Raw genomic sequence first — 14,729 nt, 5'->3', positions numbered from 1 at the left:
TGTAAAAGATTTTTGGCAGATATTTAGCTCTTGTATAGGCCTGTTTATTCAGTGATAATGTTATTATTACTTAACCACCTGATCTCCGCGCTATAGCCGAATAACGACATCCTCGCCTTTGTATGCTCACCGTGCTCCCAGCCCCTTACCACGTGATCAGCTGTCAGTCAGTGACATCTGATCACGTGTGTAAACAAAAGCTTGTTAATCGTTTTCTCTTTTTTTTTTTTTTTTTCTCCTCGCGCTGACAGTGTGAGGAGAAAAAAAAGCCGATTACCACCTTATATTCAAGGCACATTGGTTCCAAAGAGGAAGGAGGCACATCTGCCTCCTCCTCTGCCGCCTTTGTGCCAATCAGTACCCCCTGCCAGTGCCCACTGGTGCCACCTATCAATGCCTACCAGTGTTGCCAATCAGTGCTACCTAGCAGTGCTGCCTTTCGGTTTAACCCATTAGTGCCCTTCACTACCACCCATCAGTGCCCATGACTGCCAGCTATCAGTGCCACTTAGTGCCCACCAATTCCACCTATCAATGCCCTTCAGTGTCACCTCTCAGTGCCCACCAGTGCAGCCCATCGGTGCAGCCTCATCAGCGTACATCAATGAAGGAGAATTACGTTTGCTAAATTTTATAACAAAATATAAAAAATTATAATTTTTTTAACAAAAAATAAAAACTGCAGAGCTAATCAAATACCACCAAAAGAAAGCTCTATTTGTGGGGAAAAAATGATAAAAATTTCACTTGGGTACAGTGAAGCATTACTGCGCAATTGTCAATAAAAGTGCGACAGCGATGAAAGCTGAAAATTGGTCTGGGCAGGAGGTGGGTTTAAGTGCCCAGTAAGCAAGTGGTTAAAGTTGTTGTGAACCTCAGATATGAAATACGGACCAAGCATATCCCTCTATAGTGTGTACTTGTCTCAATCAAGAACACGAAGTGCCAGTTCTGTCTGCTATATGCATGAGTCACTTCTGACAAGTTGTCCTGACATCAAAAGAAAAATGGTGACAGGGGAGGGAGCTCCGGTTCACAACCTGTAATTGACTGCCTCAGCTCTGTTCCCGTCTGCTGTGTGAAGAGGGCATACCCCTTCCCCCCAATCAGCCCTCAGAGCTCTCCTTACTGAGCTCTACAGTTTGTTATTCCAGCTTCATATGGTATAATTTAAAGCAACCTTAAAGTGACCCACCTCAGAAAAACCTCTCCTATTAGCATAGACTTTTTCTTTTTCTTCCACCTGGTTTTCAGAGTGCTGTATCCAGACCCTGCAGGACTGGACATTGCTTTTCAGACTCTATCTGCTGATAGAGGAAAAAAAAATATAGACACCGAGTGCTTTCTGGGTCCAGACTACTTTCTCTGTGGCTGAAGACTCTTACTTTTTCAAGTAAGTTGATCATGTTAAGCCATGAGAGCTGCCTCAAGTACATAGGTCCCTGAGTGCATTGAAAACGTCCTTATTTCCTGCTGATCTCCACCATGGAAGAGGTTAATGCTGTGGCATTAAGTGCAGATGATGTCTGCTGGGTGAAGTGTCCTACGTGCACACACTCCGCACTTTTTCCCATAATATAACTTTGAGGAAACTTCTTTCCTGCTGTCGCTCATGCTTGCAAAAAAAAACACATGAAACCTTACTGCTGCCAGCCTCCAGTGACTTTGGTCACGTCTGTCCATCTGACCAATACCTGCTAGCCGCTGTCTGGGCTTTTTAGGTACCCAAGGCCTTGCCTCATTCCCTGAGCCATAAGTTGCCTTACTGCCACACAGTTGCAACATGTCTGATTCTAGACACAGAGGACAATCCTGCTGTAATAAGTTTCCCCAGCTCACGCTCTGCTAATGACTTTGGCACTGCTTACAACACTCCTCCTGATGGTGCTGAAGTTTTACAGCTTGAAATCCTGGTATGTTCTGCTACTCAGGTCTAATTTGTCACCAGTCATCTTTTATGCTCTGTTAGATATAGCGAGTTCCTCTGCCCTTCTGGCTGAGATTTTTATTAGTCATATAAGACTTGATGGCAAAAATACGTTTTTGAGCCCTCCATTACTAAAACGAAATCTGATTTACTTCAGTCTTTATCTGAGGAAGTTGCAATCTACTGCTATTACTCTGAATTAATGAGGCCATTTTGGCAGTCATTGATCTGGTGATACTAAATGATCAACCTGTTTTTTTCTGCAAGTTCCGTTTCCAGTTATAGATCATTTAAAGCCACAAAGATTTAAACGGCCTATAGATAATTGTTCTTTTTCGTTCAACCAGGGGGTTGGAAAAAAAAAAACTGACCTGATTTTCCCATACACACATTCGAGATGGATAGGGGAATCGCTCCTACTGAGCTATTCTACACTGATGGCACGGAGCTCTCTGTCACCCTTTTTTTCTGAATTCAGCTTTACAATTTCTGGATTTTGAATGGATGTAGAGAAGAGGCGGCTGCAGTTAGACAGGTACAACTTATGTAGGAGGACTTGTTTTATCTGTGTATCACCTGAGGCAAGTCACTTCACTGGGTATATCTGAGGGTTTACAACCACTTTAGTTTTAACCTTATCTTGTTTTTCATCTACAGTATTATTTTGGTAGTAAAGATACTCTAGATTTGCTTTTTGCCTCTCTATAAGCGGTTTTAAAGACTTGTATACCGTATATACTCGAGTATAGGCCGACCCGAATATAAGCCGAGGCCCCCAATTTACCCCCAAAAAAACTGGCAAACTTATTGACTCGTGTATAAGCCGAGGGTGAGACATGCCTGTCCATCCCTGTGTGTGTGTCCGTCCCTGTGTGTCCGTCCATCCCTGTGTGTGTGTGTGTGTCCATCCATCCGTCCATCCCTGTGTGTGTGTGTGTCCATCCATCCATCCATCCCTGTGTGTGTGTGTGTCCATCCATCCATCCATCCCTGTGTGTGTGTGTGTCCATCCATCCATCCATCCCTGTGTGTGTGTGTGTCCATCCATCCATCCATCCATCCCTGTGTGTGTGTGTCTCCATCCATCCATCCCTGTGTGTGTGTGTCTCCATCCATCCATCCATCCCTGTGTGTGTGTGTCTCCATCCATCCATCCATCCCTGTGTGTGTGTGTCTCCATCCATCCATCCCTGTGTGTGTGTGTCCGTGTGTGTGTGTGTCCAGCCTACCTGTGTCCCGAGCCTCCGTCCCGTGCCTTGCCTCCTTGCCTCCGTCCCGTGCCGTGCCTTGCCTCCTTGCCTCCGTCCCGTGCCGTGCCTTGCCTCCTTGCCTCCGTCCCGTGTCGTGTCGTGCCTTGCCTCCGTCCCGTCCCGTGCCGTGCCTTGCCTTGCCTCCGTCCCGTGCCTTGCCAGGATCGCCTCGGCGGCCATTCTAAAATTCAAAAGCCCCGCCTCCGCCTCCGCCTGTGATAGGTGGAACACTGAATTTCCCAGCAGCCTGTGTTCCGCCTATCACCGATATCGTCTCATCCTCGTACTACGGACGAGGATGAGACGATGTCCGTGATAGGCGGAACACAGGCTGCTGGGAAATTCAGTGTTCCGCCTATCACAGGCGGAGGCGGAGAAGGAGGCGCGGCTTTCAAATTGTAGTATGTCCGCCGTCTGTCTGCTCGATACGCTGATCGAGCAGTCAGACGGCGATGACTCGAGTATAAGCCGAGGGGGGCACTTTCAGCCTCAAAAAAGAGGCTGAAAATCTCGGCTTATACTCGAGTATATACGGTATGTCTTTGTTACTATATATGTGTTTTCTATAGGAGAGAAATCTAACCAGCAAAGTTAGATATGCACTTTTGGCCTTTCAGCATGTAAGATAGTGTTACGTGCCAGCCAGAAAAATATTGTACTTGTTACCAAGGTTTTAATTTATATATTTATATAATATATATATATATATATATATATATATATATATATATATATATATATATATATATATCCAAGAAAGTATTTTCCTTGATTATATGTCATAGTAAACCCTAGGTTCCATGTTCTGTGAAAATCGCCGCAGCTGTATGGTGGGTGCTTTTAGGAGTATAGGGGGCTCGCCTTGTCCCTAAGGAGCCGAGGCACGTACCCGGCGGCCGCAATGTCCGCCGGGCACCCACGAGCGAGAACGGGGATTTGTGTGTGTAAACACCCAAATTCATGTCTTGTCTGTCAGGGGAGAGGAGACAGATTGTATGTTCCTAGTATATAGGAACAACGAGCAGTCTCCTCCCCAGGTCAGTTTCCAACCCCCCCCCCCCCTAGTTAGATCACACAGTGAGGGAACACATTTAACCCCTTGATCACCCCCTAGTGTTAACCCCTTCCCTGCCAGTGACATTTATACAGTAATCAGTGCATTTTTATAGTGTTAATCGCTGAAAAAAATGTCAGTGGTCCTAAAAATGTGTAAAGTGTCTGCTCTGTCTGCCGCAATGTCGCAGTCCCAATAAAAATCTCAGATCGCTGCCATTGCTAGTAAAAAAAAAAAAAAAAAATGCCATAAATCTATCCCCTATTTTGAAGACGCTATAACTTTTGCACAAACCAATCAATATAGGCTCATTGCGTTTTTTTTTTTGTTTTTTTACCAAAAATGTGTAGAATATAGATCGGCTTAAACTGATCCGAAGAATTTTTTTTTTTTTTTTTTTTTTAAGTTTGGGATATTTATTATAGCAAAAAGTTAAACCTTTTTTTTTTACTTTATTTATTTTTTATTTTTTTGCTCATTTGTTTAAAGCGCAAAAAATAGAAACTTCAGTGGTGATCAAATACCACCAAAAGAAAGCTCTGTGGGGAAAAAAAGGACTTAAATTTTGTTCGGGTACAACGTCACACGACCGTGCAATTGTCAGTTAAAGCGTTGCAGTGCCGTATCACAAAAAAATGACTTGGTCAGGAAGGGGGTAAGTCCTTTCGGGGCTGAAGTGGTTAAACGCTGAAAAAAATTTGTCAGATAAGGATCTCTCCATAACATATCTTGAATGCATCATCAATACACCAGTACCATATAAGAACAGGTACATCAACAAGGCATCTTCTTCAAAAATTTGGTACAAATTGGTGGAGGATGGGGCACAACAGGTTCCCATCACTACACCTTGTACTTGGATGTAGTGGGTTTATTAAAGAAGTACAGCCAAAGCTTGTTTGGCTGTACTTCTCCTGTGGATTACAGGAGTGCAGTTTGATCTGCACTCCTGTGACCCGTTTTCAGCAGAGGGCTGGCCAAAGCCTGCTGTCAGCTGGCATCACATACCTGGTCCAAGCTCGGGCAAGAGCGTGACAATGGAGTCTAGATCTGCCCACATGCCTGCACTGACATACGGCTCAGCCTCTCATCAAGCCGTTGAGAGCCTGAGCCAGCTGCTCCTGCAGACTCCACAGCCCAGTGCTCCAGTGAGTGGGGGAGGGGGGCACACAGAGCAGAGAGCTCCTGACTGTGAGTCAGCAGCTCTCTGCTCACGGAGCTATGAGAACCGAGCAATCGGCCATGTTCGAATGCTCGGTTCTCAGTGTTAGAGGCGCCGGGGGACAGGACCGATGCTGCATCAACCTACGCAAGTATGAATCTTAAAAAAAAAAAAAAAAAAAAAAGTACATCTCTTTTAAACAAAAATATATTGGGAGTTTACTAAAATTAGAGCAAGCAGAATCTGGACTCTGGAAAGTAACCTTCCTGCTCTCAACTTCAGCTAGTTCAGTTAAACTTTGGAAGCTGATTCGTTACCATGCACATTTGCCTCAGATTCTGGCTGTTCTAGTCTTGCTAGATTACACTCCTCCTTGTGTCTGAGTGCATTCTAATAATTTCTAAACAAAGTATTTGTATTCCCTTTGATTTTGGGCTCTTTCAAGAATGTTTTTAGGGTTTCTATTTCTTTTGTGTGGGGAACGCTGCTGTACAGCAACTAACTATACATTTTCCGGGACATTAATGTTTTCCTAAATTTGCAATAAGTGAATGTGGTCTCAAGTGGGTGTCAACTAGTCTACTGGCATTTTCAGTAAGACTGCCCTGTTCTGAGACGGTAGGTCTCCCTGGGGTGCAGTCTACATTCTTGTGTATTTTTATTAAGTGTAAAAGGTAGGGGCCTGTGGATATTCGATGTGTAGAAATGCCCATGTTTGGGAGATGATACTGCATCTCCAAACTTGACCTATATTTGCGTAATATTCAGTCTGGAATTTTACCACTATAAAGAAATAATTTCTTATACCAATCGTTTTTTAGCACATCAATACATTGTTCATCACTACTATTTTCTGCCTTTTTGAAGATTTCATTGTGGTATTATAATTACACTGATATACAGATAAAGCAGCTGTGTGGGAGGCCTGGCACCTGGCTCAGCCAGCAATTCCCGCCCCCTCCACAGCCCAGCACTGGAGGGGCAGAGAAGAGAGCTGCTGACTGACAGTCACAGCTCTCTGCTCAGAGCGAACGGGGAGAGCTGAGTGATCAGTGGTGAGTGATCACTCAATTCTCAGTGCAGAGCTGACATGGGACCTGTGCAGCATCAGATCAAAGCTGCATCCACCTAGGTGAGTATTAATCATTATTTTCAAAAACCGTACTTCTCTTTTAATACTACTTTTAACTAAGTTTGATTTCTTGCTCTTAATTTGAAAACGATTTCTCTGCTTAAATTTTTTTTTCCCCTTCTTTATTGCTAGGTGGAAGTTAAAGAAAAAAATGCACCACATGGAACACACAAGAAAATGAAGTTGGATAATGATACAAAGGCCTCTTCAAGTCACAAGGAATCGTTGAAAAAGTACTTTTAAAATGCATTTCCACTTTTGCAGCCAAATTTGGATAACGCTTCATTTATATCTTGTTGCGTGTTCCCATTCCCGTAGCTTAACATTAAAGAGAAACCTAACCCTGCCTAATGCTCCCCCCCCCCCCCCCACCCCATAAAAAAAAATTCCAAAAAAATAAAATAAACAAACACTTGTCCCTCTCTCCTCTAAAAAAAATAAAAATAAATTAAAAAAAACATAATTGCTGGACCATGTGTCCCAGCACTGTGTTCCTTTTGATGTACTCTTCTCCAATGATGCCATCTTTAATGGGATCTGGTGAATGTGTAGACAAGTCCATAAGTCTTGATCAGGTGTACAGAACCTGGCATAGACCCTGCAGCGTGCTGAGCGTGTGTCAGATCATCCACGCATACACAGATACGCAGCTGGGCTCTGCCATGTCTCTAGCATAGACCAGACTATGCGTGTGCGCATGCCCAAGATCTAACCACGTGCTCCTGAAATGGCTAAGTCACACATCCCAGGAGATAATTGCTACTTCCCTTTTTCTTGATTTAGTTGCTTAACAGCTTTCCTCTTCTATGCAATGTTAAGGAAGGAACTGTATAGCTATATTATAAATAACCCTGTCTGTACAGTGCTGATCTCATTAGTTAAATTAGAAATCTTAACTAGATTTGAACACTGCAACAATGGCCTAAATATGTCAAGGCTTGGATGGCACATTGTTTAATTCACTTTCCCTTTGTTTTGTCCCTCTAAGGCCTAGTTTACATGGGCAGACAGGAAGTGATGAAATCAGATATTTCTCCTATCGCCTTCCAGGACGGCACACCTGAGAGATGATGGGGCTGCTCCCTACAGGAAACACAATCAATTGACAGCTTGTTATAAGTCCCCACCCTTCCCCTTGCTCCTCAGTATTGATTGTGTTTCTCCCGAACACAGCAGCATGTTTGTTATTTTCTTTACCAGATGACCTAAGATGGTCGGATGGTTCCCCTGTGAGGCAGGCATAGGGAGGCCCGGGGAGGGCTAAACTAACCTGCTAGAACTGGACCCTTCAGCGCCCTCTCACTGGTTGCCCCAAAATGGTAGCAGCGATTTGGTCACAGAGGAGTGTGAACCACAGCTGTTACACACCGCTCAGCAGTCTCTAACTCTCTGTCTTCTCATATCTCCCTCCTCCAGCCGGTAAGCATGATTGCCAGTCTCTGGTAGGGTGGGCTGCAAAGGAGAGGGCGGCTGCGGTCGCTGGAGGAGACACTGACCTGCGTGGCAGCTAAAGAGAGAGAGAGAGCTCAAGGAAGCACCAGATCACTACTGGGTGAGCAAACGGTGCAACAGAGTGAGTGACTGCCTAAACCACCCCTGTTGGAGGGAAAGGCATTGCTAGTGGCTGCAGGCAAGTGGAGACTTTGTAAGTGCCTTCCCTGAGGGGAGCTCAAAAACCCTAAGGGAACAACATAAGAGTAAGGCTGCCTTGCTAGCAACCCCTGGCTTTTATGGCCCTGGCTTTTCCCCTTTCCCTTTGAAAAGTGTGGATCCCAGGAGAGGTGTGTGTACTGTATGCTAGTGCAGTGTGAGACACACAGCCTATTTTTGCAGCTCTCCAGGTGGAACAACAACTTGGAAGGTGGTGATTTTGGCCGCTATTCTCCTTCTGTGTGACCCTGAGGTTGGGAAAGCGAGCTCTGTGGCTGTGGCAAAAAAGGGGAAAGACAACAGGCGGTGAGTACTTTGCCTTGGGAGCTTAGCAACAGAATCCCTAATAATAGCTAGGTGGTTTTAGGGCATTGAGATAGGACTCCCTCCCTCAATCCAGGGTACTGCTTATTCTTTCCCTTGTGTCTGGGAACAAATTACCCAAAAGCTTCAGCTAGATCAATGTACACAGCTTCCTTGTAACTCAGATGCTGTGGTCATTGCAAAACTAGCTTACCAATCTCCCACTATTAGCCCTAATATAGTACAAAAATATGGGTGAATCTAGTGAAGAGGTGTGATCTGTTAGACACATAGTCTCTTACAGGCTGTTCCTGCCACTAAACATTTCTAAAGAGCTACCTGGAAGGGTTGTGAGGTGGTTTGCAGGAACCTGGATATTCCAGGAATAATATGTTTTTTTCCCCTGGTCAGCAAATGCACACCAGGTAATCTAAATATTAGGCCAGCTGCTATGAATCTGGCAGGTAGCACCAAGATGGTTCATTTAGAGGTTTTTTTCCCTTAAAAGCCTGCCTCCTAATTTTTACCCATAGGGTGGGGAGGGCACAGTAAGGGGTACCCTTGTGAACATATTATCCTTGTGGTGGTCGCTTGTTATGTGTAACATCTCAACAAGTTCCAACCTATTATTTTCTCCTTACACTGCTGTTATGTCTATCAGTATGTAAAGTTAATCAAGTCCTCTTGTGGTTGGGGCTATAGCTCACCTGTGGGCTGAATGAGAAGCATAAAATGCTATCCTTAATCCCTTAATTGACTGTTTCCGGGTGCAAACATCTATATTTATTGACTCCAGGCTAATGGCCTGTACACACGATCCGAAAATCGATGACAGATCTTCCGCCTTTTTTTCGCTTAATAGTCGCAAGTAGGAATTGAATAGGTTACTAAAGTCGTACGGCAGAAAAAAAAATCGGACGTGATGTCGTGTATGTATTTGTATTGTACTTTCAGACGAAAACTGTACTGTCTAAACGAAAATCGTGCGATCTGGTATTGTACGAGGAAAATTTCCGTGCTTGTCCGTTCGAATAATATTGGATGAATTGTCGTAATCGGCTCTCGAAAGCTCTGTACTAATGATCTGATCATCATACGATCGCATCAAAAGTGGTATTTTTCGTCCGATTTTTGGATTGTGTGTACGGGCCATAAGATTGTGATCACCTCTTCTTGTGGATGACTTAATTGGTCTCTGGGGCTGTGCTCGTTAAGACCTTAAATGCTTGGGAGGCTTGGGCTCGCTCCCACCTGTGTATGGGCTAACTACACCTACTCCTACTTGTGCAGTAGTAGGGTAACAGCTACCACTACTGCTGTATTGTAACGCACCTCAGAATTCCATTATTTGGAACTACACTGTTCCTTCACTGGTGGGTGAAGAGTTGGTATCTGGAGTTCAGGCTATGCTTAGGATAGATTAAGCTTGTCTGACCGCACATCAGAAACTCACAACGTGGAAGTTTGTCTTTTCTGGTTGTTTTTACTGTTCATCTGAAATACACAAAAATAAGTTATCTGTGTCCTTTTTTTTCTGCTTGACTGTGCCTGGTTGAGCATCAGAAATACAAAACATTGGAAGTTTTTGTGTCTTATTTGTTATATAACTATCTTATGGCTCACTAGAAATGCACAGCATTGAATTATTAGTGACATTTCTGTGGGTTATGTGAGTGTACATGGTTGCTTATCAGAAACGCACAACATCGAATTGTTAGTGACACTTCTGTTATATTACTGTACACGGTTGCTAATCAGAAATCCACAACATTGAATTTTTGCTAGTGTCATTTCTGTTGGTTATATGACCGTTCTGCATTTGGTATCAGGAATACACAACAATGAAGTGGTTCTTGTCCTTCTGTCTTACATCTATTACCTTATTTTGCTGTACATCAGAAAAACACAACAGTGAAGTGTGTCTTCTCTGTTTTCATATTGCTCAGAAAAACACATTGATGTTTGTTAGTGTCCTTTCTGTTGAACGTATGGCCATACCTTGTTGAGCATCAGAAGCACACATTTGAAGTTTGTGTCCTTTCTCTTTGCTTAGGTTATATGATGTGTATTTCTAATGCATATTAAGATACCAACATTTTAAGTTTTGTTTCTGTCTTCTCTGTTCTGTTCCTCAAAAAATGCAACAGTGAAGGCTGGGTGTGTCTTCCTGTTTTGTATTCCTTGTAAAGCTTGAGCTTGCTGCACTTGAGAAATGCAAAATGTACGGACTCTGTATATATTTGTCACTTTTGTTTCAGACTTTATTTTCCATGCACATGGAAGGAACGGGAGTTTTGAGTGCAAAAAACTCCAGATGTCAAAAAATTCAGTCCCTTACATTCAGGCATGCCAGAGGCATTCCCTAGGCTTGAACCCAGTAGGACAGGAATATTCAATTAGCGGACCTCCAGCTGATGAGGCATAGCAAGATTCTGACAGCCAGAGGCATGATGGGACTTGTAGTTTTGCAACAGCTGAAGGTCCGCTAATTGCATATCCCTGCAGTAGGGGTTATAGGACACTGGAAGAATGTCATAAAATCACCTATCATGATTTTTTTAGTAAGAACTTAGGAGTTATGTTTTATAGGAGTATCATGGCTTGAAGATGCAGCAACAGAACTTATCTGACCTGTTTACCCGACATGATAGGTTTACGGCTCAGCAGGTATCCTTCATGTCACCACCTTGGACAAACTTGATGTAGCTAGCCAATACTTGTCTTCTACTCATACTATAGACTTAATCCCCTGTAGTAGGGATGTAGGGATCTGCTTAATTTAACACTCATTGGTACCAAGAGGCACCCATTGGTGTTTGCAGTGGATTATGGTCTCGGACAACTGATATTTATGGAATAGCTACTATTGGTTCTTTCCAGGCTCCTTTCTGCTTTATTTAATGCTTCTACTTGCAGGGGTAAAAGGAGCCTGAGGCTATAGAATACTTTAACATCTGACATGTCAGCATTCAGATGGGAGGAAAACCAGAAGTTGGGTATGTTTGGGTACACATACCTGTCCAGTCCTCTGAGCCCATGTAAATAAGCTTACCTTAATTTATTATCTTTAAGTGGATTTTTCCTTTTGACTGTGGCTATGGCAAATAAGAGGACCCACAAGAATTGTCTGTCAGGGAGATTTTTCTAAATTATTCTCCTAAACAGACAAGTGGTTTAAAACCAGATCCTCTTTGTTGACCAAAGTAGTTCCTTGTTTCACAGAACAAGCCTCTGATTATTCTTTTTAGTGGTCCTAAGCAGCAGTTACAGGCATGATAGACCACGATTGCTAGAAGTTTGACACAGTCAATCCTAACTTACAAAATTCACAGGCTCTCAGATTCCATCTTTAAGAGCCTATTCCACCTATATCCTGCATCCGAAGAGAAGGCAGGGACATTGGTGGAACAGACCTACAGATTAATTACATGATCCAGCTAGGATACCTTCATCATGCACTATGAAGTGGAGGTAAAACTCAGTTCAAATCCTGGCATTTGTCAGAAAGGCCTTGCAGGCAGAGAGGGGTACCACCCTAAGGTAGGCCTGTGGTTACTTTATTATCCTCTGTGGTGTGACGTCCTGGAAGGTGATAACCTATGTTAGACTTACCGGTAAAGGTATTTCTACGAACCTTCCAGGACAGCAGGCCTACTTTTTGTCCATTGGTGGAGGGAAAATTGCTGAACGATAGATGGCGAGTACCTAGGAGGAATGATTTCCCTTGTGAACTGGTTTCAGGAGTACTTTATTACAAACTGAGGAGCAAGGGGAAGGGTGGGGGACTTATAACAAGCTGTCAATTGATTGATTTCCTGTAGGGAGGAGCCCCTCATCTCTCAGGTGTGCTGTCCTGGAAGATTTGTAGAAATATTGTTACCAGTAAGTCTAACATAGGTTTTTTTTTTCACCTCTGACCCACCCATCGGCAAGTTGACATCCCCAACAGTCCAGTTTATACCCATTGCAGCAGTCGCGATGCTCCAAAAGTCATACCACAGGTCACGTTCAGCTGCCCTTACCAACAGATAAATGCAACCTATTCAAGTGAATGGAAGCACACTGCAACTTTGTGTATTTCACATGGTTGTTGTGTGGTGCAGTGGATTTTCAATTGTTAACACCACCTCCAAGCCACTGCTCAAATGCCTCTGAAAAACTCACTCCAGATAACTTTTTAGAGGAGTTGTCACCCCTTTGGGGCAGGTTTATACCTGGCACTCTATAGGCAGTTTGCAATTTCTATGTATAAACCTGCTCCAAAATAGTCAGCTATAAAGGCAAGAAACCTTTTTCAAGAATTATTTTAAAGTAAGCTGTGTGAATGGGAGCCCATAACAAACATATAGTGGGGATTTCTAAAGAAACCTTACTTGAGTGTGCGTGTATGTATTGGGGTATGTGTATGTATGTATGCAGGCCCGCTGGTAGAAATTGCGGGGCCTCGTATAGACTACCTGAAAATGCCCCCCCCCCCGAAGATATTTAAAGCTATATTCCGCTAAAAATACAATACAGTCATTATTGGCAGACACAAATACAACATAGCTCTCACATAATTTATGCTAAATCGAAAGGATAAAACTGAGTTAATAAATAAAAATGAAGATGAGATGAAAAAAATATACAAGATGAGCAGTTGGAGCTCTGGGATCAGAAAGGGACGATGAGAAGGGAGGAACGGCAGGGAGTGAAACAAAGTTAGAGGTAACATACTCACCTAGCAGTGCTAACATTAGAACCAGTCCTGGGGGGTGCCCCCTTACAAGAGAAGGGTGATTACTGTGGGATGACTGTCTTTCTCAGCAGATAAAAGCTGGCAGCAGGGAGAGGAGGAGAGACCAGCTTTCAGCTGCTGGATGAAGAGATCGTCAATTGTCCCCCATCACTAATCTCCCCCCCCCCACCCTGTGTGCTTGGGCCCCCTACAAGAGGACCGGTGGTCCCCCCCCCCCCATCAGCGGCCCTGTATGTGTGTATATATATATATATATATATATATATATATAATATATATATGTCTCCAGATATCTTTCTGCCATCTAGAGAAATATTTGCTGTATCTATAATATACATTTTTCCTTTCATCCAGTTTATTGTGGTACCGGTTAACCACTTGCCCTCCACAAAATCGCCCCCCCCTTTATGACCAGGCCATTTTCTGCGATATGGCACTGCGTTACTTTAACTGACAATTGCGCAGTCATGCAACGCTGTACCCAAATAAAATTTGTAGTTTTTCTCTTTGGTGTTGTTTGATCTCCACAGGATTTTTTTATTTTTTTGCGCTATAAACAAGCAAAAAACAATGTTTTTTTACTTTCTGCTATAAAACTTATCCAATCATTTTTAAAATGTATTTAGTAATTGAAAAAAAATCTAATTTCTTAAAAAAAAAATGTTTATACTAGTAATGGCGGGCATTTTGACACTGTGGGAACCAGTGACACTAATACAGTGATCAGTGCTAAAAATAGGCTCTGTCACTGCACTAATGACTGGCTGGGAAGGGGCAAAACATCTAGGGTGATTAAAGGGTTAACTGTGTGCCTATCCAGTAAAAGACAAAAAGGTTTTGAAAGTTGCATGAAGTCAATATGTTGTATTGTTTTTTTTTTTGTTTTTTTTCATCCAGAGTGCCTAAAATCTCTGCTGAGGACTCTCATAAGGAACACCGACATCAGAAACTCATATCTCCCACGCAGCCCAAAAAACCTGAGAAAATGTCACACAAGAGACATCCTAGTGAGAGCAGCCCCGGCAGGCAGCAATCCACCACAAGCAGCAACAAAAGCAGTAGCAAAGAACATACTACTCCCAAACAAAGAAAGGTGGAGGAAACCAGTATCGAACGCCCAAAAAGCAGCAAGGTTGGTTCACTGATTGATGTTGGTCATCTCTATCTCCCTCAGCCAACAGTGTGGTTCTCTGCAGCAGCAAATACCATCTAACCTATTTCTGCTGATGTTGGCAGAAAGAAATGTACATCTGTGGATGACAGGACAAAATGCTGCGTTGCTTTGGTCTCTGTATAAATGTTCAAAATAGTTTGAGTGGATTGTTCTGTAAAGCTTGGATGACTGAGTGCGTGATCTGCTGCGCTTAGCAAAACTATTATTAATTCTTCCTGGGTGCAGAAACATGGAGCATTATCTGTGGTAAGGTCAAAATTGAACAATGTAAATTAGTACAATGTGTTAATTTTTTTTTTCCAGCTCAGTTACGTAACTTCTATAAAAAGGCATGCACTG

At 43.1% G+C, this 14,729-nt stretch overlaps 1 protein-coding gene across 5 annotated transcripts in view; it reads left to right on the top strand.

Annotated features, from left to right (window-relative positions):
* AFF1 (ALF transcription elongation factor 1) overlaps window positions 1–14,729 on the top strand; it is a 204,314-nt gene that overhangs the window by 157,975 nt on the left and 31,610 nt on the right. For all 5 annotated transcript variants that reach the window (XM_077476366.1, XM_077476365.1, XM_077476368.1 and 2 more), the window contains 2 exons: window positions 6,658–6,758; window positions 14,114–14,348. In XM_077476366.1, coding sequence (XP_077332492.1) covers window positions 6,658–6,758; window positions 14,114–14,348 — 336 coding nt within the window. The remainder of the gene's footprint in view (window positions 1–6,657; window positions 6,759–14,113; window positions 14,349–14,729) is intronic.

The sequence above is a fragment of the Lithobates pipiens genome, unplaced genomic scaffold (assembly GCF_037356315.1).
Source record: "Lithobates pipiens isolate NorthernLeopardFrog02 unplaced genomic scaffold, aLitPip1_a1.2 Scaffold_13, whole genome shotgun sequence".
In the NCBI taxonomy this organism is placed as follows: domain Eukaryota; kingdom Metazoa; phylum Chordata; class Amphibia; order Anura; family Ranidae; genus Lithobates; species Lithobates pipiens.
This window is presented reverse-complemented; position numbering and strand designations above follow the sequence as displayed.